Source organism: Lagopus leucura, unplaced genomic scaffold (assembly GCF_019238085.1).
Source record: "Lagopus leucura isolate 7727_CA_CO unplaced genomic scaffold, USGS_WTPT01 Super-Scaffold_100002, whole genome shotgun sequence".
NCBI lineage: Eukaryota > Metazoa > Chordata > Aves > Galliformes > Phasianidae > Lagopus > Lagopus leucura.
Genome location: NW_024962263.1, coordinates 46,609,505 through 46,633,476, shown reverse-complemented (window position 1 = coordinate 46,633,476; position 23,972 = coordinate 46,609,505). Strand labels below are relative to the sequence as shown.

Below are 23,972 nucleotides of genomic sequence, written 5' to 3'. Positions count from 1 at the left end.
TAATTCAGCCCTCCTGCTTTCCAAGAAATCTACTTTATGCTCTTCTGTCCTGTATGTGCTTCTGCAAGTCTGCACAAAATCCCCTTCTTCCAGTACAAAGATTTAAAACCAGGACCATTGTCCCCCCAGATTGACATTAGCCATGAACATTGTTAACACTTCCTTGTTTTGTTTTTTTGTTTGTTTGTTTGTTTGCTTGGTTTTTTTCTTTTGCCTTCAAAGTCCATTAGTTTAAAATTTTTTTTGTTTTTCCTCTGTAGTGCGTTATTATTGAAGAAAGAATGCAGGAGATTTTTTCCCTCCTTTTTTTTTATGATTTAGTCTCGGCTGTCCTTCTGTTGTGCATGCATGTGAGCCTTTTGGCTTTTCCTCTATCTGAATTGATGCTGCACAAGTTTTTTTTTTTTTTTTGTACAGTTGAATCTGTGTAATGTGTACTTGAAAGGGCTGTAGGATTGTTGCTCACTGATCCAGCACTATCAATGCCCAGTGGAATTTTAGATTTTTGGGGTGGATGTGTTTTCCTTGGTGTTATTTTCTTCCTCTTTTTTCTTATCATGGGAGCAAGGCAGAGAGGTGCTTTTTGAGTGTTTCATCTGATACTTTCACTTTTAAATGCAGGCACAGTTAGGTGAAATTGTTCTTTTTAAGGTTAGAGTTTTTATTCCTCTGAGCATTTTTTCTTAAGTCATTTGATAAGTCTGTTGATGTAGTCACCCCCCTGCCCCTGCTGCCTTCTTTTCTGGTTTGACAAGTGCATATTATGATTCTTTAAAAGTGAAGGATCTGTAACTACCATACTCTTCTTACAAATTTGAAAATGCCAGTCACAAGTTGAACAGCCCCTAGGCTGAAGCACAATGCCATTTTGCCCTAAGACATGTGGTCAGGATGCTACTACCAAGAGAAGCAGTGCTTCTCTCTTCCCAACCCCATTTTTAGAGGGGTGATAAACCACAATAGGATTTTTGTTTTTCTTGTGCTACATGAAATCCAGAATCTCTCCTAAGTTCTTGTGCAGACTCTCAGTGTTCTGCGTGAGTGTGGAAAAGGTAGAGCACTTTTCAATGTAAATGTCTTGGTTAACTTCACAGTAAATGGATTTTGAAAACAACCTCTGAAAGGTATGACCTTACTAATGTTAGCTTATATTTTGCCAGGAAAATATGTATCAGGTGATGAAATCTCAGATAATTGAATTTTGGATTTTTATTTTTTGTTTGCTCCTTTTGGTAGCCTATCTAGTTCAGCTTCCATTACTGACTCCTTAACTTCTTGAAAGGAACTTTAAAAACAAAAAGCCGTGCTACCTGCTGTGTTGCTGGACCTTATGATGTGATGTAGTGAGTCATTGTCCTTGGGAAGACCAGGCTGCGCTTTGATCAACAAAACTTTCTCTGGCACTGAGTTGTGATGACTGTCTGGAAAAGAAAACAGCCAAGTGAATTCCTAAACTTGACAGTGGCAGTAGGAAGGGGGTGGGGAGATGGGGAAGTTAATTATTTTCCACCTCCAAAGAATACAATTGCAAGGAAGGAACTTTCTGATTCACGGGTTCCAGGACAACAGGATGTCAAGATCCATGCTGATGTAACATTTTTGCTCTGAAGATGGGAGGAGGAAACAGATTGCCATTGGTCTATGAGTGTGACTGCTGAAAAGGGGTTGGATGTAATGATTTCTGTAGGACTAGATTGTAGGATAAGATTCACTTTGCCCTTTTTCAAATGAATCTGTTCAGTAGAGGACTCACCAGGTAGAAACATAAATCAACAAAGAAAGCTCTGAAGGACAGACCCAAACATAGGGCTTGGGTGCTGCAGTACTTGGTTTTCATATGACTGGTTGCCTAGTGGCATTAGCATCTTGCATCAGGTACTTAGATTCTTTGTACAATTCTTAGGCATGTCAGGAGCTTATGGATGTTGGTGAGTAGGAAATGCATTGTGCAGACAGCATGAAGTACGCAGAAAGAATAGTGTATTTTACCTCCTCTCATCCTAGATGTGGATACATTAGCACGTGTGACTACCTTGTCATCAGCAGTCACTGCTCTGGCCCTGATGTTGGAAACAGGGAACAGGTTGTTCTTTTTCTCCCAGAACAGAATGAACTGGGGAGCTGTGCTTCTGCTCTTCCTTTCCCCCTGACTGAGGAGTTATTTACTCTGCTAGAATGTGAGAGATGGGGGTTCTGTTCTGTGCTTTGGCTGGGGGTGTTTGAATCTGTTGTCTGCCGGGGAGTATATCAGTCATTATGCAGCAAAGTGTGGCCCTTCTTGCCAGTGACATTCCCCTCCTCAAAAGTGTAATTGAATGATTGTTGAAGAAAAGGGGTAAGAAGGAGTGCTCACACACATCTGATGGTTTGAGTAGCCACATAGAAAGAAGAGACCTAGGTCCTGGTCTGCCAACTACTTACTGTAGTATTTTTTCTAATGAGTTATTTCAGAGAAATTAGAACTGGAATCCAGGTGTCCTGTTTCCCAGGTGAGTGCCCTGACCACAAGGATGTAGTATCACGCTAATTCTCCTTCATTTTTGTTCAGTGAATATTGTAGATGAGGTACAACAGCTTCAGTAGCAATGAATGAGCACACAACAAGTCTGAGGGTAAGTGGTTTTTGTTCTAGGAAGCTCATGACAAGAATTTAAATCCTTATGGTAAAGAAGAAAGTTGAGCATGTGCCACCCACATCCTGGCTGAGTGATCTAAACAGTGGGTGTGGGCAAGAGGGGGAAAGGAAGAGATATTGAAACTCACATGTTTTCTGTTAGCATCTTGTAGCGACCAAGCAAGCTCTCAAAAAAACCCTGTAAGAATGCATCCACGTCCAAGGAAAGTGGGACTTGATATTTTACAAGCCAGCTGTGGTGGGGCTTTGGTTTAATTTCAACACTGAGCTGCACAGTGTTGAGAAAGCCCGGATGATAAAAAACCGTTGGTACTGCCTGACCTGAGTGGTGACTGAGCAGACCTTGTGGCAATTTAGATGCAGGGTCCCCTCACTAGTTTTTTGGGCTTCTAAGCCCATTTGTGGAATATAGACTGAAGTGGTGACCTAGATGCTAGAAAGTCATCTGTAACAGAGCTGAAATTTTGAAGGATTAAAAACAAGTCTACAAAATCATGGTTCAAAACAGATTCATATCTCTGGTAAATCAGGGATAATCTAAATTGAAAGGGGTGTGTTTTGACTCAATATGTGACGTTACAAAGTGGATTCAAAGCAAAAAGCTGTCTTTTTCTTTGATGTTATTAGAATGGTGTCACATGGTCCCAACTCCTCAGACCAAGTTCCTCATTTTCAGATGTCGTTGCCAACTGCAGTAACCTTGATTGTAGGTCCTCATATTCCTTCCTTCGATCTTCTGTTTTCAGACTTGTGTAATGTTGGCTGAACTGGAGTTCTGCGATCCGTGCACCGGTTTGATTCAGATTGCTCTTTCTTGTGGAGCTTAGGCTTCTGCAGGCAGTTTAATGAATTTCCTGTTTTCTAAGCACAGTTGAAAATGCAGGCCCATAGAAACAGTGAAAATTCTTAATTATGTCCCTTTGAGAGAGGAGAGTAAGAAAGCTGAGGTGATACGTAACTTCAGTGTACGGAAAGAAAATGCTCTTGCAGCATTCCTATTAAGTACTGGGTTTGGTAACTGAAGTTTATCTTAGTGCCTTTCCTCAAAGGGACTGGTTGTCCACAGTCACTTTACCAGAAATGAAGGTTGAGTGCTCAGTTTAGAACAGACAGGACAGCTGAACATCCTTACCCTAGAACTAAGATTTGAGTTGCAGAGACTCCCTCTTGCTTTGCCAAGACTCATCGTGGTCCCAGATTTGCCTTGGATGTCCATAATTGTCTGTTACACTGCACAGTACAAAGTCTTAGGGGTATCTGGAATTTACTGGTGGTTTTTAAAATCTTTAAGACTCTTTGGAAAATAGTATTTTGGAAAAGGTAACATACTATTTAAAGTTTACCTTAAGTAACAAAAATATGAATATATGTAGGCGTAGCCTAAGTTTTCTGCAAGATATCTAGGGAAGCAAAATTAGAAGTCTGTGCAGGATTAATCCTTCCCATCTCTGTCTAGAAAAAGATATCCCCTGTCCCCAGCTTTTTGGTAGGATTCTCCTTCTGCTTCAGGAAGGAGTGCCTTCTGTCTAATCTGACCACAGTGTGTAAAACTCGGTGTCCTCAGCTGTCACATTTGGATACTGTCAGTGTGGAGATCAAGGGTGCAAAGACTATCCAAAGGATTTCTTAAGAATAGTTTCTTTCCAATTAAGTTTATCATTTTTATGCTTGTGTGCTGCCTAGGAAAATATTTTAGCAGAACAATGATATTTTCCAACCATTCCTGTCCAATTGGGAACTCCTAATTTAGTCTTTATACAAGAACGACATAGGGAGGAAGAATTAAAAAGCAGGAAAGGAGAGGAAAAAAAAAGCTGGATGTTGAGATGGGCTAGAGAGAAGGTGCAAGAAGAATCTTTCCTGTAACAGGAATCTCTTGGAGAAAGAAAGTAATTTCTTAATATGAAGAGGACTTTGTTACATTGCAGGGATGGTGGGGAGAAGTGGAAAAGGGGTGTCATAACAAGAAGGATAACAAATCAGAAACGTTCATGTATGTGATTAACAGGATTGATGTACAACTGTGGCCATGCGCACTGAGCTAATTTTCAGTAGAGTTCTGGAATGCAGATATTTGAAATGTTAATATGCAAATGTCTCTTTTTTTTTTTTTCTCCCTAGCTCTTCTCACACTGTGCACATGGGGTATGTGCACACATAGGAGCTAAAATAGCGATTGAGTTGCTGGGCGGTAGCTGGTAAATGTGTGCTGACACTGGCTATTGCTGCTTACTACTTTCTTGGTAGTTCTGAAGTTTTTTGAATGCTGGTTTTCTTTGCAGAACATTATGAAGCAGCCTGAGATGATTGTAAACTTCCAGGGTTCGTTCTCTGAATTGCTGCATAGTGGTGGTGTGAGTGTGAGCTGACGTGCTGGCAGGATGAGTTGAAAGGCTGAGCCTTAAAGCAGCAGTGCCCAGGGAGGACAGAAGGCAGAGCAAAGTGTAGCCTGAGCAGGTGATATGTTGGCATCTGATCTGGCATTAATGCTACTCTTTAGCTGCCTTAATTTCAGTTTGTATCTTGATCAAACCCTTAAGGAGTTCTTTTTCTACAGCACGTTACTGCGAAGTATGAAACATCTTCAAAAGCTATTCAATTTAATAGAGTCAGAGGATGCTCAGCACCTCCTGTAACTGACTCTTAAATTTGCCTTCTGCCTATGTGATTAATCTATTTAATCATCTTTAATATCCACCTGGACACGGCATGAATGTCCTCTTTTTTTTTTTTCTTTCTTTTTTTTTTTTTTTAAATGTATGGAGGAAAGAGAAGAAAAGAGTGATACTTCCAGGAATTACAGTAATTTGTAGGTAGTGAAATAACAGTACACAGGCTTTATTTCTGTTCTGTCTGGGTAACTCAGTAAATTGTGTATTGATTATGCTAATGCAGCTGGTGTCTCTATTACTTGTCTGCAGAAATTATTCAAACATGTAGATAGAAGAGGCACTTGGCAAAGTTTCTGTCCTAGAAAAAGGCTTTTGTGCAGAATGGCTTTAAATTGAGTTACTGGTCGTATGCTAATGGCAATGTATGGATCAGGTATTGAATTATAGGAAATGCTAAGTGCAAGTTAAAAATATATATTCCAAACTTCTTATCTCTGGCAGTTTTGGTTGCTATATTAGGTTTATTTTCACATCTCTCAAGGAATGTGTTTTAGGAAGGATAAAATCAATAGCGGTCTGTTTTTATGGTTTATTTTGGAATATGTGGCTTCTCCTGCTTTGTTTGACAAAGAGGCTCAGATATTCAGGGCAGGTTTTTTTTTGCTTTTCTTTTTTTTTTTTTTTTTCTTTTTTAAATTTATTAACCCACCTAGACTAGAAGAAAATAGGCTTTTTTTCAATTATCTTTTGCTTTTATTTCATTATGGTTTGTAATAGCTCTGAAGCTATAAATCTTAGCCAGGGTTCTCCAAAAGGCTTCCCTTTCAGTGAAAATGTCCCTTTTCACATTTCTAATTTTATCCATTTCTTTGCCATACAAGATTTTTCCCAGGCATCAACCAGAAATGACTTGTGCTCTTCCTTAGAGTGCTGAAGCTACAGATTAACTCTTCAGAGAGGGGTTAGGCAGTGGAATGTGAGTGAGGTTCTACAAACTAGAAAACCTGGGTATATTTTGTACTAATTGATGGGCAAACTATTTGTCCTGTGAAGAAACTGTAAGGAGAAGGGATGAAATGCTCCCTGATCATTTGGTGTTGCTGTGGAGCAGTCAGGAGATGAAGTCCATTTTTAGGACCACTATATGAATATCCTCAGAGGTTTTCCTCCCAGAACTGTCTTCGGTAGTACTACTTACATATATATTTACTTCAAAAGGTGGAATTGGTCTCAGTATGGATGTTCCCTAGCACAAGCATGAGAGATGCTCTGAGGTGAAGCACAGTTTGCCTTGGGCACCGGCTGTACCAGGCAGAAGTGTCCTAACCTTTCACATCAATGCAGCTTCTGTTTAGAGATGCATATTTGCAAGGAAATTTTAGAAACTGGTATCTGTCCAAGCCACATGCTTTTATAATAGGAGATGGAGTTGACATGCTGGAATTCTATTTTCCTCTGTTGAGACAAACAAAAAAAGAAATCAGCAACCAACTCACTCTCAAGAAATGTGATGTCACAGTTGTGTTGATCTGGGCTTTTTAGAAATTTTAGTATTTGGGTTTCTTGGTTGTTCTGTTTTTCAAAAGCTGCACTGGGAAGATATGTGGTAGGGATTTGATGTTTTGTTTTAAGAGATAAGTCAATCAAAAAGAATTTCAACGGCTAACAAAATAAGTGACCTGTGGTCACAAATGCATAATTGTACAGGCAAGGAATATTGCTACTTTCACGACAACATTATTTCAAGTGGATTTGGAAGAGTTACTGAGCAGTAGCATCACTTACTCAGGGTTTGGATTCATAAGCTATTGTTCTGGTTTCCTGAGGCCTCTCCTTTTAGTGGTATTCTATCACGTTGTTATCTAGAGTTTATCTTTTCTTATGCCAAGATGTGCTAAATGCTGTGCTGAAGATGGCACCCCTATGCACAATTACAGTCCTAGATTATCACTAATTTTGACGTTTGAATTAATAACAGTGCATACATGCTACTGTTTTATTTTCATATAATGCTTGTGGTTTGTTTGTTATGTTTTGTTTTTAGTTACATTTCATGCTAGTGTTAGAGAAAGATTTTTGCTTAGCAGAGTTCATAGTGTATCACTGTGTAAATTTTGCTTAAAGTTACCTTTTTCTCCTGAAGAAAATTGTTTACTTCAGGCACTGTAACATCCCCTAAACAAGAATATCACAGGTAGGTGAGTTTGGCAGTGGTCAGTGGCTGAAATAGTACTGAACATTTCAGAATCTAGTTGTGGAGGGGTATAAATCAGGGGAACTTGTCTGCTGCTGCCAGCTGAAGCTTTCCTGCTGCAGCATACCCAGATCGTTGGAAGAATGGCCTTGGTTAAAGCAAAGGCTATTGAGGTGCCCTTTTGTAGATGAGTTGTGTTAATGGTGAGGTTTCCCTTATTCTGTGGATTTTGTGGGGTAGCTTTTTAAATTTTAAATGAGGTTTAATTTGCCTGACAGTTGAATATTAGCAAGTCTTTTTGCCATGGCTGCTGTGACCTATGTGGTTCTTTTGGGATTCAAATTTCTTTAGGAAGATTGAACAACAACTTAGAAAGATGCTAACCACTACATTGCTTGTTCTGATGCTTGTTTCCCTTTTTTAGTGTGGTAAAGACATAGCAGACAACCTCTGTTGAAAGCAAACCTCAGCATCACTCTGAATTTTCAGATCTCATAATAGTGGGGAAGTTTTATAGAATCATAGAATGGCCTGGGTTGAAAAGGACCCCAAAGATCATCTAGTTTCATGATCTCTAACCAGTTGGTTTCACAAGGCATAGTTTCATACAATAGAAGTGGTCATGGGAACAATTTGTTAGGCAGCATCCACATTTGTTTTATTTTCATTTTAAGATCTAACCGTATTGGTGCAGCTGTGAGCCAAACATGTGTCAGCATGCACCCTTCCTGCAGCCAGTGAGGGTCTAGTGCTGTTGGGAGAATTCAGTACATAAAAATCGAAAGGACCAACTCTTGTATTTTGGTTTGCCAACATTTAAGTGGAGATCCACTTTAAATAAGCAGAGCTTGTTTACTTCTGGGCAAGCGGTGCTTGGGTTTGAAGTTTCCCACTTGAGTCAGTTCTTCAGAAGTTCGTGTTTGGGCACCACCTCAATCCCTTCTGGAGACTTGAAAATGGTAGAGCTCCTAAATGACCTTTTTGGGCTGAGTTCAGAGTTGAGACTGTTGTGGCACAAGATTTCACTGATAGCTAACATCTATGCCTGGCACCCGAGCTGCGGCTGATCAGTAGGTACTCATAGCCTCAATGGGTTTCCTCTTGGGGCATGGAATGCAGTTCTTGAGATCGTTTTTTTGAGTGTAAATCCAAGCTTGTGGTGGGCATAATTAGGGGCAGGCAGGACTACTGCTTCACGGGTTTTGCTGGGGGCTTTGAGGGCATCGCAAAAGGTTGTGGGTGTTTATTTTTCTTAACTGTACACTAGTTGTATTCATTATTTTTCTTCCTGTATAAATAAACCTTACTGATCCGTGCTGCCTTAGTGACAAATCTCTGTTTAGCTTAGCTTTTATTTGACCACGTGTTCCTTGAAGCTCTCCTTTTCCTGAGTTGCTCCCCTTGCTCCTTTTGTCTGACCAGTTTCCTTCGCCTTTGGTGGCTGCTGGGTGACTGCTTTTGCATGACAAAGAGAAACACGCTGAGTTGTTGCGGCCCAAGTTGTGGTGGTTTTATGGCTGCAAAACGCAAGCTCAAGTGAAAGTCAGCTCATCAATTCTTATTTTGTGAAGTGTTTTGCATACTCTGGGGCTTGGGGAAACTTTATCAGGTCTCTGTTGATGTGAGAGGAGTGTGCATACTAGCCACAACTCCGGGGCAGAGAGAGAGCTTGTTTAGAGTCCTTCATGATATTGAACTGGACTCTTTCTTATGTATTTTGAGTTTCTGGTATCCTAAGAGTGTCCTCATGAAAACTGGTGTTTTTTTCTAGAAACCCAGATTCTAGAAACAACCAATTGTATGAAGCCTTGGGGTTGGCGGAGGAGGAAAAGAGGTACTTGTGGAGTGTGTATGCATATTTCTTCTTTTGAATATGTGCTTAGATTTAAATGTCTTGCACTCTGTTATCCCAGGGACCGGGAAAAGGTCTCCAAAGCTTTGGATTTTAACTCAGTTGCATGATTATTTGTTGAGGCCTGAATTCTTGAAAGTGGAAATGCTGTAGAAGTGCAATCTTTCCCCTTTCAGCTTTTTCCCCTGTGGAGGGAGAAAGAATTCTTTTCTCTCTGCTGCTCCCTAACTCAAAGACCTCAGTCTGTTGGAGAATAAAAGGGAAACGGTTCTGCCTTCCCTTGCTTTGACTTTGGAGAGTCAATCTTACTTAGGCATCATATCAGAGCATACCAGAACAGCTCTCTAATTTTTTCAAAATAGCAGCAGAATGGCTCTTGTTAGGTTCACTTTGGCCCAACAAGTTCTGAATAGTGAATCTGACAAGAATTGTATTGTTTTTAGTTCTACTGCTCTGGAAAGCTGTGAGCCAAGGGAAAGATGCTGGCATGGTGTATACAGTAAAACAGCATGGGGTTAGTTCTCCTTTGCAAGGCTGTCTGCACTGCTGAGATGCTTGCTACTGAATATAGGATTATTATTATTTTTTTAAAAGCTTATGTATGAATTAGTGCACACCTCTCCCGTCTGCCAGGAGCAGGCTTTCTCTTATCCGTGCCGAATGAGTGAGGAGAATCTTAAAGCCCAGAATTATTCCCTCATTTGCTTCCATAATCAAATACAGCAGAGAGCACTGAAGACATCCTAGTGGAAATTCGTTTCCTTTTTTTAAGGCATGAAACCTATTTGGTCACTCTGCTCTCCAACATGTAGCTTTCCTATAGCAGCGTATTCTGTGTGCACTTTGCAGTGGTCCTGTATCAGCTTTTCTTGGCTGTGTTGTACAAGCATCGCTGGCTTTCAAAACTGAAGCTGGTGTAAAGGTGCTTGAAACCCTTCAGCTATCTGGCTAACATGTTTTGTTTTGTTTTGTTTTTGTTTTGTTCACCTTTTTTCTGACAGTAGAAGAAAATGAAACAGAGGACCTGCAGGCAGGTGTGGGACACACAGCCGCACAGACTGGTAATGCCGAATTCCTTCATTAGTGTTTGATTACTGTTTGACAACAGTGTGAGGAATTTTTGTATCGCAGTAATTTTGCAGAGCCTGTATTCCTCCTCCTAGGTTTGAATCTAGAATTTATTTTAGGAGCTTGCGATGAAAAATGGTATTTCTCTCCTCCTTGTTTTTCAGTTCCTAAGAATTAAAAATTCTTTCTCTGGTAGCTCAAGACAATGATGATAAGATGCTTCTGAAGATCCAGCATGGTTTTCTTTTTGTTGCTGCCAGAAATAATCCCCTTCTGCAGCCCCCACATAAACCCCCACCCAGTGCCATTTCAGATGAACTTGAATATTCATTCAAAACTATTTTCATGTTTGTAAAATATGTGGATAAGAGCCATTTCCTTTCTTTTATTTATTTGTATAATTTCTTACCAGTTAGGTAAGATCAGGTACCAGATCCCTGGATCCTTTGTTTGAAGTCCTATTGAAGAAGGGTGGACAAAACTGCTGTTTGAGTCAGGATCATGGGGAAATGTTTCATTAATAATTGTGGAGAAATAGTTGTTAATTCTCTGTAACAATGAGGACTCTTTAATTTTCTAAATTTCATTTGATTCTGAAAATTTAAAGAAAACATGGTATTCAAGCAGTCTTTGGTACTGGTTTACAGAAGTTAATCTGAAGAGCAGGAGTGCCTCTTCTGAGCAGTCTCATTCATTCAGGTGAGGTCACCTTTTGGAGCAAGGGATGTTCAAAGATCAAAGATGATCATAGGGCTGGAGCACCTCCCCTACGAGGACAGAATGAGGGAGTTGGGCTTGTTCAGCCTGGAGAAAAGAAGGCTGCAGGGGGACCTCATTGCGGCATTTCAGTACCTAAAGGGAGCCTACAAACAGGAGGGGAATCAACTCTTTACAAGGGTAGATAATAGCAGGACAAGGGGAAATGGTTTTAAGTTAAAGGAGGGAAGGTTTAGGTTGGATGTCAGGGGGAAGTTCTTTACTGAGAGAGTGGTGAGGTGCTGGAACAGCTGCCCAGAGAGGTTGTGGATGCCCCATTCTTGGAAGGCCAGATTGGATGGAGCCCTGGGCAGCCTGGTCTGGTATTAAATGTGGAAGTTGGTGGCCCCGCATACGGCAGGGAGTTGGAGATGCATGATCCTTGAGGTCCCTTCCAACCCGGGCCATTCTGTGATTCTGCATGTTCCTAGGCCACCGATCTCAGAGTAGGTACCTTGCTTGAGGACAGTCGAGATTATTGCTCACAGGAAGGTGAAGAATGCAGTTATTTTTGTGGTCAGCTGGGACACTTTGTATTTCCGTTGTGTTTGCATCCTATGGGTTTTGTTTTGTGCCTTTCCTAGGTTCTAGTAGCTGTCTGCAAAAAACACTTTGTTTAAAAAATGAGAGTTGTCTGCTTCGTTTTGAGGGGTAACATCTCAAATTCTTCTGAATGTACTTAATTCTCCACTTAGCTATGTGTAAACTTGGGTGGGGGGGGGGGGGGTTGGGGAAATAAAAAGCATGCTTGTACTCCTACAAAGACACCGATTTGAAGAAATAGAGAACTGTGAAAGTGGAGATCAATATGACAAGGAATGGTTACTTTTCTGTGTTGTTTGTTTATTGGTTTTTTTTTGCTTAACATAATTCTCAATGGTTACATTGTCTCACAAGTTATTTATTTCCCATCCTGTCCAGTGCTGTTCTCTGTCTGTTTGTAGGTGAGATTTAACATTCTGTTTTTGTCCGTAGCAAGAATGTAATGCCGATGTTAAAAACAAAACCCCTTCTGATAGAGCGAGCAGTACAGAAGGCCCACTTTGTATACGCACTGCCAGAAGTTTTTATAGTAATACTTTGTATCTACACTCTGGCTCTAACCATTAAATGTGCTTTTTATAGAGTACCAAGTTATAAATGTAGTGCAGCTACGGCATATTAATCTTACTGCAGAAATTTAATGAGGCAGTTGTTTTGCGATGGACACTATTGGGAGCAGAGAGCGACAGAGTTTTACTTTACCACTGAGCTGAAGAAATATTCCTTGCCTGGTAATAATTATAGCCACATGATCTTAGTTTTCCTTTCTTTTGCCAGCACTTTTCCATGCAGAAGTGGCTTGGAAGGAGGTCCACTGCAAGGCAGGGAAATGGGTTGGAAAGTGGGCTGTTTTCTTGGTAGCTTGACGTTTAGCTATGGATCCTCATAGCACAGGCAGAAGTATGTAAGATAAGTTTCAAGAATACAGTTAGTCTTTGCCAGTCCACCAAGATGGCTTTTAGATATTCATTACTTTTACTTGACTTTTATATGGGTTATAAAAAGTAAATGTGGTGAAACCTCATTTTTACATAGACAGAATAGAATTTCTGCTGGTTGGCCTGAAACCGCTCCCATACTTGAAATTAATTGAAGTCCATGGCTTTATTGCCTCCAACACTTCTAAGCCAATGTGATTTTTCATTTTCCCCCAAGTTGCAGTTTTATTAGACCAAGTTACAGCAATAACATCCCTTATGAGGAGGAGGAGGAAGGGATAGGGAGAACCACCTGCCAGGGAACACAGTAATGAGAAAATCATACTTCTTTTAATTTCCATTTATAAATAATGTTAACATAATCAGTAACAGAATACAACTGTTCTTTTTCTTCTTCTTTTTCTTCTTTTTTTTTTTTTTTTTAAGTGCCTTAATAGGCTGAATTTATTTCTGTTCCAAAAATACAACCCTTCTTTCCGTACCAGATAATTTTGAATGATATCTGCAGATGGAGCTGGTGTGTGTATTGTTGCTGATGCGTGTTAAAAATTTTCAGTAGGTCTCTGAAATGGGAAAGGGAAGCCTCTGGAAGTGACAGTGGTGTTTGCAGATATTGGGAAAGGCAATCCTATTGTCAAGCCAATCTTTGTTGAGGGACTTGTCTGCAGTAGTTGGAGATATTGGGGAGGAAGAAATGTGAGGGTTGACTGACACCCTAAAGTCCATGTGTGAAAGTGAGCTTTAAACAGGAGGTTACACAGAAAGTACAGGTGACTGCACATTGCACTTCTAACATGCCTTTAATTCTAGAGTTTCAAAATAGGAGCAGAAGTAAGGCAGCTTATCCTCAGGTTAAGTAATCATTTAGGGTTAGAACAGCTCTTGATAGAAGCCATTTATTGTTGTAGCAAAAAAGAGTCCATTCACTAAGCATCTCTCTTTAAATACCACCTTCTTTCTGAGGTGACAACTTTTCATGGGAGCGAATCACGTTGGAAATGCATTCGTGGAGAGGAGCTGAGACTGCCAGAACTCATTTCACAAAGCTGTCGCAGGCTAAACTTGAACCTACGTCCCAGAGGGTCCCACTTAAGTGTTGACCTAAAAACAAATGTGCCAGTTGGCTAGAGCATGTATTCTGAAGTCACAGCAGAAGGGAATAAGCTTGACTGACTTCTGTCCCTGTAGAGTTTATATCTGCAAATGCAGAAGGAGAAGCAAAACATTTATTAGACTTAAAATGATTCTAATTTTAATAACTGGTCTCTAAGTAGGAAGCTTTAAATGGATTGATTCTACAGGCTTTTGTGCACTAAAGGGTGCGTGTGCATACGTGTGTGTGTGTGTGTGCTGCTGAATTCCTGTAAAGTGCAAGTGCTTCTGAATAATAAGTCTGGAGAATTCCCTCCCCTCCCTTTTCTTTCCTTCGGCATTGTACTTAAAGCAGAGTCAGACACTACCCTTATTTTAAAACAAACAGGTCTGTAAACTTTATGTGCAGCATTTAAATACTCATGTTAAAATTCAAACCCAGTGCCTACATTTCCCTGAGTGCTGTCAGTTTTACGAGATGAAACTTGGAGCTTGAGCTGAACAACTAATAGCATGCGATGTGCACATGCAGCCTTCCAACAAGTGCTTAATGATGTTGGGTCAGTTTGCAACAGTTAAGACAATTATTTCTTTTTCTGAGCTGCTAAGAACTCAGTGATGTTCTAAGGACTTTTTATTAAAGTTGCAAAATATCTTGGAAAACTAAGTGACAGTGTGCGTTATTTAGATTCATTTAGAGCATTTTAAAAATAACTACAATACCATCCAAACTATGTGCTTGATTAGCTTTGATTTGTGGAAGTGCAGGCTGCTCCTTTACTTGGAAGCTGCTGCTCAAGTTGAATTTTTTTGCTTGCAAGAACCTTGTGAATGTCACACAAAGATTGTGCTCTGGCTGCGCAGCAAATATGTTTTTGCCTTCATAACGTGTTTTTTATTTTTTAAAATTAATCTGGTTTTCCTCTGTAATATAACTCCTTTAAAAATAAATTCCACCCTTTACCCCTGTCAAAGAAATTCCTTGGTTTTGATCACGAGCCACATAGCATGAGGAAGGCTTCCTGACATGGGCCTTTTCCAGTACGTGCCGTGGGTCTGTCTGCATCTGAACAGCTGAAGGCAGGGGTGCAGCAGCGTGACCTGAAGGATGTAGGCAGATGGGGAGAGCCCTGACCCTTGTGGGAGACATCAGAATGCCCACACTGCACACCGGGCAGACTGGGGATGGCTGTGTCTGCATCCCTGCAGGGTGCTGGCAGAAGACTTTTAGAGTAGAATCCCCCTCCTTCTCACCTTGTCCCTGTTCTAATATGAATGTAGTGGTAGCACGTTATGGTTACTCTGTTCTCTTGTAACTGTGTGTGATCCTAAGCCGTTGGACCACTCACTGAAGTGGGTCCACAGCCACCATTGTGCTATCACTGTGGATACAGAGCCAGCTAGCCTCTCACTTGGCTAAAGGATGGAACATCTTAACACGCACTTGCACAACCCCCTGTCATTATGTGAGTTTATCCTTGTTTGTTAAAATGACTCATCTCAGTCTCAGCTCTCAAATAAAAGGAAAAATGAGGTGGCCAAAAGGGAGAAGGGAAGAGTGGTGAAACACTTGCATTCCTTTTGTTGGAATGTACACAACCATTTTTCTTCTGCCTTTCACTTGTTGTACTGTGGTTCCCAAGGAAAAACAAAGTTAAGTGCCAGCTTGCTTTATTAGGGAAGGCAGATGGTTTTATTTCTGTCTTTGAAGGAAGCTTTTAGTGAAGTGGGCGAAAAGTCAGGAGCAGTTAAAGCTACTCTGCTCCTCAGAGGAGGAAAAGTCCTAGATTTTGTTATCTCACTTTGCATTGGTCAGCAGCAGGACTGAGGCAATGCAGTGAATTGCGTGGCTTCTCTGCGGAGGGCGTAGGGATGAATGAGAACATTTCTTCTGGTTTAGGAGTTTCAGCTGGGTTCAAAACTGCTACTGTGAGTCTGGAACTGTTCTGCTCTCCTCTAAATACTTGTTAATGTATCAAACAGGCAAAGTTCTGCTTGTGCACCATTTGGGTTCTACAGTAGTTTCCAGTTTTCCATGATCCGGCAAACTGAGGAATTTTGGGTTTGTCTGAAGTCATAAACAAGTTCAAAGCATAGATAAAGTTTTGACCCAGGGTCTCATCTTTCTGGGGCATTGTTTGTCTCAGGCAGCACAGTGATGGAGTGTTGGAATGGGCTGTGAAATAGAGATTAATTTTGTCTTTATGTAGATCAGGTGTGTTAGTCTCTTAATTCTGGTAGCTTCCTGTGAAATGCTGTAGTTACCAGTGAAATGAAGCTTCTGCACACATTGATTTGATTTTTTTGTTCTAATTGAAAACTAATTGCATAGGTGATTTATCCTTTCTTATAATGATCAAAGCAGCTTCTATAGCTCTGATGAAATTGACAAACCTAACATTGAAGCATGGAAGAACTGCTCGAGTGAGAAATGCTGCATATGTGGGATTCATTGAGATTAGAAAAAAGATTAATGAATGAAACTCCTTTGCTTATTTAGCAATAAAATCTACAGCATTCTGCAGGCTTGTGCCAAATGTGTTTCTTCTCATCCTTACGATAAGAAACCTATGATTTTTTTTCTTCTTTCTTTAAAAGGTTCTCTGCTTAGATGCCTGAGGTCATGGTCTTGATTTTCTTTCAGACCCAAACTGTAAACTAGAAGACAAGACAGAAGATGGAGAAGTGTTAGACTGTAAGAAAAGGCCGGATGAAGGGGAGGAGTTGGAAGAAGAAGCTGTGCACAGCTGTGACAGCTGCCTCCAGGTGTTTGAGTCACTGAGTGATATCACAGAACACAAGATTAATCAATGTCAACTGACAGGTAAACAATACTTCTCACTTTATGGCTTCTTCCATTATTCTGTTTCTGATTCCTGTTTTCTGCTTCTGATCTCCCTCTTCTTTTCTCAGCTGTTCTACTCTTGCATTTGAATGCTTAGAGGTGAGACCTTAATAAATATGTTCTAGGACAGTGTTATACTGTAAATAAGGCACTATAAATTTCCTTCATACTGAAGGGTGTACGGATAATTACTGCATTGTCACTGTACTTAAAGTGTGCTTTAGCTGTCTGTGTGCCTGGTTCATACTGTCTTCTTTAACTTTCCATGTTTGCTTATATGAATATTTTCCTCAGTCACTTGTGAACACAAGAGGGTTTGTAAATGAGGTTTAAGTTCGGTTACATAACAGATGAATTTACACAGCGCTGTGTTGTAGGTCTGGGCTGGATATTGCTTTAATTTGCTGTGATAAATACAAATGTCTCTAAATGACTGTTCATTAATCAGTAACTGAAAGTTACTATCAAACAAACTGATAGAATGAAAATGAAATCCTAGTCTTAGTCATGGAGCAAAAGTGAGTGCTGATCAAATACAGCTGAGCTGAATAGAGTTGAGTGAATGAACCTGTAGCTGAGCTGAATTCCCCTCTGAAATGACTGTATACAGCCCTCTCATGTAGACATCATGTGAAGTCTGCTGAAGTAGTTTTGCTTTTTAGATTTAGTAGCTCTTTCAATGATACATGCTGTAAGTTCAAGTAGATCAACGGAAGAATGTTCACAACAGAAGGATGCATTTTTTTATTAGATGAAACTTTAGTTTTGCCCTCTACAGTGTAAAATGTATTTCTGGTGAAATACTGTTATGATAAAAACTTTTCATTATTAGAACACTGTAAATAAGGAAAGACATGCTTCCCATTTGGGAATGCTTTAAGAGAGTGTGTGCATGCTCATGTTTGGAGAACTTTCTAGGTCATTTTGGTTCCAGTAGATCCATAGGGCTGGGTCATGAGAGGATGACTTAAAGTGGCAGCGCTGCTCTTCAGGGTGAAGTACAAGAAGAAGGTGATCAGAAGACGAATGAGTGGGCAGGAGCTGACGGGAGGAGAAGTGTTTACTTTTGTTAGTATAGTTCTTTGCCTTTTCTTGCTTTTAAAATGTTATAACTTCAGATACAGTCAGCTTAATTATTCTCTAATCGCTTCTACAAACTTCTGGAATGCATTTCTCTACATTGCTGATGGTTTCAGTCAGTATGGATGTTCTCCTTGGACTTTAAAATACTCTTGACATTTTCATATCCTTTTGTTAATACCTTTATTCTTTCTTTTGCTCTGTTTTGAAAAATGGGTGGTTTCAGCTTGTCTCTTCTTTCCCTCTGAGGAGGCCTTCCCATTGCCCCCTGTCCACCATTCAGATCGCACTTATTCATCCCTGTGTTTTTCACTTTGATGTGATATATCAGTTTCTCCTTTCAAGTTAGTTAGTTACTGCTCTTCCTATATACCAAAAATTGGATTCCTTCTTCTAATTGGGTTCTCTGCTTTAATTCTTCAATCAGAATTCTGTGACAATTCCTTGCACAGTTGAACTGGGAAACTGAAGAAAAAAGGGGAGAAGGAGAACAATATGTAGGAAGAAGTCTGGAATGCTGGTCCTGAAAACATCCATTCTTGCTCAGAATTGCAGTGTTAAATGAGAGTGAAAACAAGAACAAAGAAGGGGGGGATTGAAAATTAATCTGGAAGAAAATTAAGTCCCTAAAAATATATTTGCCTCTCTTTTAAGTAAACTTGTGTTAGTGAATGAGTAGAGATCAGATTATTGGAAAGCTGATGAAGGAATAAAAGCCTGAACTGTGGATGCTTCTGGGATACCAAGTTGACAAAAAGCCAATTTTTCTCAGTTTCCAAAAATAAATACTCAACATACACCTTTAAGTAGAGAGAAATGTCTGCATGGAATGGCCAAAGCTGATGTTTCCATCTTTCTCCAGCAAAAAAATATTAAACAGGTGGCTAATGACATGAATTCAGTCCAGGGTCTGAAATTGCATGTATGACCTAATAATAAGAATTACATTTATAATAAATCTCATCCTTTTAGGTAGTTGTTTGTTTTCAGTTAATCAGTGACAAACAGTTGCCAGACAAGCAGCTTACCTTTTTCTTCTGAAGCACAGTAAGTATTTGACAAAATAAAGCATGCTTCTAGAATTTTAGGCAAGCTCTTTAGATTTTGACTTTCTCTTGGACTTCACTGGCATTTGGGTGCCATGCTCAGATGAAAAGCTTTTGAAAAAAGTGCTACCATGAAAGGGGTTGTACATCCTTTTCTCATCACAGTCTTTCTGAAGCAAGAGGATGTTACATTATTGCTCTGGTTCTCTCCCTTTGGAGAATGCCCTATGAAACTAGCAGAAACTCTGAGCTATTTTTCAGTTGCTAATTTCTAAAGAAAGTCAAAAGGTTTACTAAAATTGCCTGTGTCGTATGTGGAAGAGGGCAGATTGCATCATCTGTCCTGAGGTATGATCTTTGCATTGTGGACCTCGTCTCAGAGACTGAAGAGTCACCTAGACTGTTTAGAAAGTTTCCTCTTTATTTAAAAATGCCAGGGCTGTCAGCCTCCTAAGTTTGTAGAGCTTCAGAATTCAAATATGAGCTTTGAGTTTTCAAATGGCTGAGCAAGAAGCTACGGCTTCTCTAGATCTTGCTGAGCTTTGGAGGTACTCTCTGAGATGCTTAGGAAGCTACTCTGTATGCAAGAATTTGTGAATTGTGCTTATTGACATAGTTGCGGAGTCATTTTCCACTCAGATATACTAGGAAGAGCAACAATGAAATTGGTGGAACATACAAGAGGGCATAACAATGACTTAAGGCACCTCTTAGAAAATCCCTGGAATATGAAATGTGAGAGCTGAGTGTCAGAGTGTCTTGGCTGACTCTAATTCTCCCAGCCTGCTACCGTGCTTGAGAATGGAGCTTTCCATTGTAGATTCTCAAATTGATACTGGAGCTTCTAATTTTGCGTGTTCTTCTGAAGCATTAACGCTTCAGGAGGAGGAGTGATATTGCTCTGCTGAATCTTCATTCCACTCTCAACCAAAGACAGAAATGGGGAGAAGGGAACTGGTTAGCTGGATTATTAAACAGCTGTCCCAGTCTACCAAAGTGTCAGTCACCGTCACCTATTCAGGCCATAGTGGAAGATGAGAGATACTTTACAGCCCAGTGAGATTTGGCTCTCAGAATCTTGAATGGCTGTCCTCTTGCAGATTTTTTCAAGGGAGAAGAAAAAAAGTTCCCCCCAACTTTTTCCTTCCTGTAATCTGCTATTTGAATTAAACTCATGTTCTTTTTCTAGAGGAGGGCATAGCTGATCTTTTATTCTAATGTGTGTGCAATTGATGTTTTCAATTTGGGTCTGATCCAATATCTATTGAAGTCAATGAAAAGGTTCCAATTGACTGCAGTGGGGGATGGAGCAAGCCCTTTGTGAGCTATTTAATAGTATTTTTTGCTATCTGAAATTCTTGCACTGAAGCTTTCTGAAAAGGTGATGATTTATTTATGTTAATTGCTGACAAATTCTGTGATGTTTGTGAAATACAAATAATGGATAAAGGGGAGGAAGTTTTAAAAAAAAATTTCTTCGCAGTAGTTATTATAGTCACTGGCAGATAAGATGCTGTACTATATTAATTTAGTCATTACAAAAGATTGGCAATAAAAATATGGTTTTAATAGTGTTTCTCTCTGAAGTTAATGCTTTTCTCACTCTATCCTTCCTGCAGTATTTCCATTTAATAACTCATGAATGACTTGCACATTGCCATCCTCTAAATTGTGTACATAAGTAAAGGACTCAGTATGATTATGAATCTTCTGTCCTAGTATAAGACAATTTGGATCCCACTGTAGGAGTGTAAGTGCAGGATCAAATCTGGTGCACTGCCAATAAACCGTCAGCTTCACTTCTCTCTTAACTCTTGGAGAGAAGCTGGACAAAAAAATAACCTTTTGCATTTCTGGTATATATGCTGTTATGAGGCACAATTTGTCAGACACTTGCCCTAATGTTTTTCTTCACTTATAATCTTTTTCCTCTGCACAATGCTCTGTGCTGTTTGTTTCACCTTTCCATCGAAACCCTGGAAGCTGTACTCTAGGATGTCTTCCCTGTGTAGGTGAGAACTGCCTTTCCTCTAGCTTTGTGTGTCCAAAGGCATTCATTGTTGTTGAGCTTGGTTCTCTTGATAATCCTGTAGGCTGCTTTGGAATCAGAAGTCATAATAAGAGCAGTATTAGAAAAAAGAATATCCTATGGTGCTGCCTTGCACTCAATCAGTTACGCACTGAATATGCCAAGCTAGTTGGCTGACTTGTTGAATAGCTTAACAGTGATGGAAGTGTTGGAATGCAGCAGATAGCTATCCTGAATGCTAGTAAACCTAGTGCACATTATGTAACTTCCATACTAGCCTGCTGGTATCACAAGCTGTAAAACTTGTTTGAAAGCAGGCTACTGAATCATATGCAGCCCTAGTTTCAATACTAAGGGTGTTCTGAAGGAAAAGACATAAGCTATTTTTCCATTGGGGATGTTTATTTTACCTTTAGCTGACAGATCTAGTTTTATGTTTTGTGTTCTAGCTTAATACTAGAGGTTTGGCAGGTTGAGTAAGTATGTCAGGTAGAGTTGAGTCATTCATGTTATTGCCTACCTTGTTTCTGATGCTGAAATCGTTACTTGTTACTGCTGTGAATCCCATGCCAATGAGGAGATGTAGTTCTGCTCTCCTAGCTGTGCTCAGAGGGTCCCCTCATGTATCATCTGAAAATATTCCCAGCAGGTATATTGGCTACCTGTTATTCTGGGTGCTGCTTTCCATCAGCATTGGAGTATCACTAGGCTGGTAACTTCTAGCTGAGTATTTCTGTGTTTTTGATTGTGATCATAATTAACTTCTATGGGCGCAGTCCTCTCACATGGTCGATAAGCAAATCATTGCCTTCTTGTATGTGTAAAAACAAGAGGTTGTGCTTCCTAACAACTTTACAGAAAGCATGCATGACAAGTATCATGGGCTTACCAAACAGGAGGTAATAGAGATTCCTCTATAATGGTTTCATCCTCCTCCGTCTTTTCTCATCTTCTCAGTGCCCAGGGATCTTCCATCTTTCTGAATGAGTTAGTAGTGCCAGGACCATCTCCTTCACTAGAAGACTTGAAAACTTTCTGAGGAGTTTTGTCCCAAAGGATGTATGTTGTATACAGTGAGACTACAAGATAAATCTTGAGAGCATTTGATGTTGTCATGGTTTGATATCCTACCTAGAGCTGTTCTTGCTGGTAACAAGTACTGTTCACTGATTTTCATTTGTCACCATTTTTATGGTGAAAAGATATGTGGCCAGGGTCCTCTATCATTTTCTACGGGGAAAAAAAAGAAAAATCTGAGCTTGATAAAAGTGCTTCTGAAAACAAGAACCCTAAGAAGTTATATCTATGATGCTCCAAAAGCATATTCATCAGCTTCAGTGCAGCCAGTGGCACACTGCCAAGCACTGTTTGCCAAGTACAGTTACTTCAGTTGAGAGTCACCCTGTTTCTCTTGAGAATTCCTGCACCAAGGACTGCATATGGATTTTACATTAAACAGTTATTGAATGAAAGATAAACAGTGCTTGGACTGAGGACTTGAGCTGAAGGCCTCTCTTTTTCCCTGGAGGATTTCCCAGTTGCTGTTCTACAGAGACATACTTCTACTTTTCCATTTGCTTTAGGTCAACAGACTTCAGACTTCTTTTCTGCAAAATGACATTCTGTTTGACTGAGAGTGGAAAACAGACCCTCTCCTCCAGTTTTCCATCCTCAGCCAACACACACAGTTCAACACACTTCTTTGAGTTTGTAAATGGTGGACTTGCATCCTTTCAGAATTAAGTGATCTAGGACTGCAACTCCAAATTTTTGATATTTGGGGAAGACGGGGAATAAAGTAATAACTACCTTTTCTGCCTCTAAAGATCATGATATCAAACTCAGCAGTGAGCAATTGTGTAGCTGTTCTGTGAAGCAGCCTTCTGTGAGACTGGTCTTCCAAACATGCCTATTGGAGTAATCTATTATTGGACTCCTGTGCGTTACAAAATAGCCGTGGCTAATATCATGGGGAATCTGCTTCATAGAACTTTATATGCATAACTGTATGCTCCTTGGGAGGATAGATGGAGGTCTTGATAATTGCACTCATAGGTGTTCATATCAAAATTGAGTAAACATTTTGTAGGTATGTTTGTATTGCTCAAATGTGAGGGGAACTTTGGTGCTCTGGACCTCAAATCTGTGGCAGTAGGCTGCATAGCCTTCTTGTTGTTCTTCAAAACCCCTGTGCTTACCTTGTGAGACAATAGATCCATGATGAATGGCCAGCATGGGTAGTGAGATATAAACTCCTCCCTCATTTGCTCAGAACCCATTAATCTCTGCTCTTGAAACCGTTAATAAGTCATAAAACCAATAGATTTTCACCTCCGGAGTATTTTAAAAGCAGCATGGCGTACTTCCTGACTTGTCTGTCAGTGACCCCTTGTAAATGAAGGCAACCAATGTCTATATTGTGAAATTGATACTTTTGACTTGGGGAACCCCTGTAATAAACCTGTTGATAAGTACTGATTGTAACTCCTGTTCTATTTGGAAGCAGGAAAGGAAGAAAGCGATGGTGCCTTCCAGTGAGCTATCAATGCTTCTTTTGCATCTTTCACTCACCGTTTTCTCCTAACTTCTGTTTCCTGTTTTCCTCTTACATTAGCCTGATTTTTTCCCCTTCCTAAAAAAGGCAATTAATCCATGGCTTCAGGGATAGGGGGGCTGGCATATCTGTTCTGTATCCACACGGGCTTCACAGGTGTGACCATGTGAGCGTGCATGAGAGCAGCAAATTCTTTTCCTAGCTCTGATGTCCCTAACCAGCTAGAAATCAGGGGGACTGGCCCAGTACCATGGACAGAGACAGCTTCTCCTATGCCAAGGCATCGAAGTGAGCAGCTTCGATTGCTGAGCCAGAGAGGTGGTGCTCTACTCAGGGAAGGGAATTCATATAGGCATCCCCAAAGCTGTAGTTACTGGATCTGGTTCATGATACAACTGTCTCTCAGCTGTATTTTACATGTAAATAGTCTAGCAGCATATTTGGTGCTATTAGGGTTCATCTTGCAACAATCCAGGCCTTATTAAGTGAATGAAACATGGCAGCAGAGATTGCCAAGGTGCTGTTAAATGCACCAAAATAATCATGTCTGGCCAGACTATAAATCCAATCATCCTGGGACTTGGACATCATGCAGTTGAACCATGCTTTTGTATACTTCTGTTCAAAGCTTCTTAGAAAGAACTCTTTTGCTGAGGGTAAGGAATGAATATTGAGGACAACAGTACTTGGTTCTGTGGGTCCAAAGAGTCCACATGCCTGTCAGTCAG

General features: G+C 40.2%; 1 protein-coding gene across 2 annotated transcripts in view; it reads left to right on the top strand.

Annotated features, from left to right (window-relative positions):
• Window positions 1-23,972, top strand: part of ZNF521 (zinc finger protein 521) — a 236,265-nt gene that overhangs the window by 13,054 nt on the left and 199,239 nt on the right. The window contains exons 1-3 of one of the 2 annotated variants that reach the window (XM_042868902.1): window positions 9,213-9,275; window positions 10,295-10,354; window positions 16,335-16,514. In XM_042868902.1, coding sequence (XP_042724836.1) covers window positions 9,242-9,275; window positions 10,295-10,354; window positions 16,335-16,514 — 274 coding nt within the window. In that variant the 5' untranslated portion in view covers window positions 9,213-9,241. Of the gene's footprint in view, window positions 1-9,212; window positions 9,276-10,294; window positions 10,355-16,334; window positions 16,515-23,972 lie in introns of those variants that run through there. The other variant, XM_042868903.1, reaches the window with a different exon arrangement.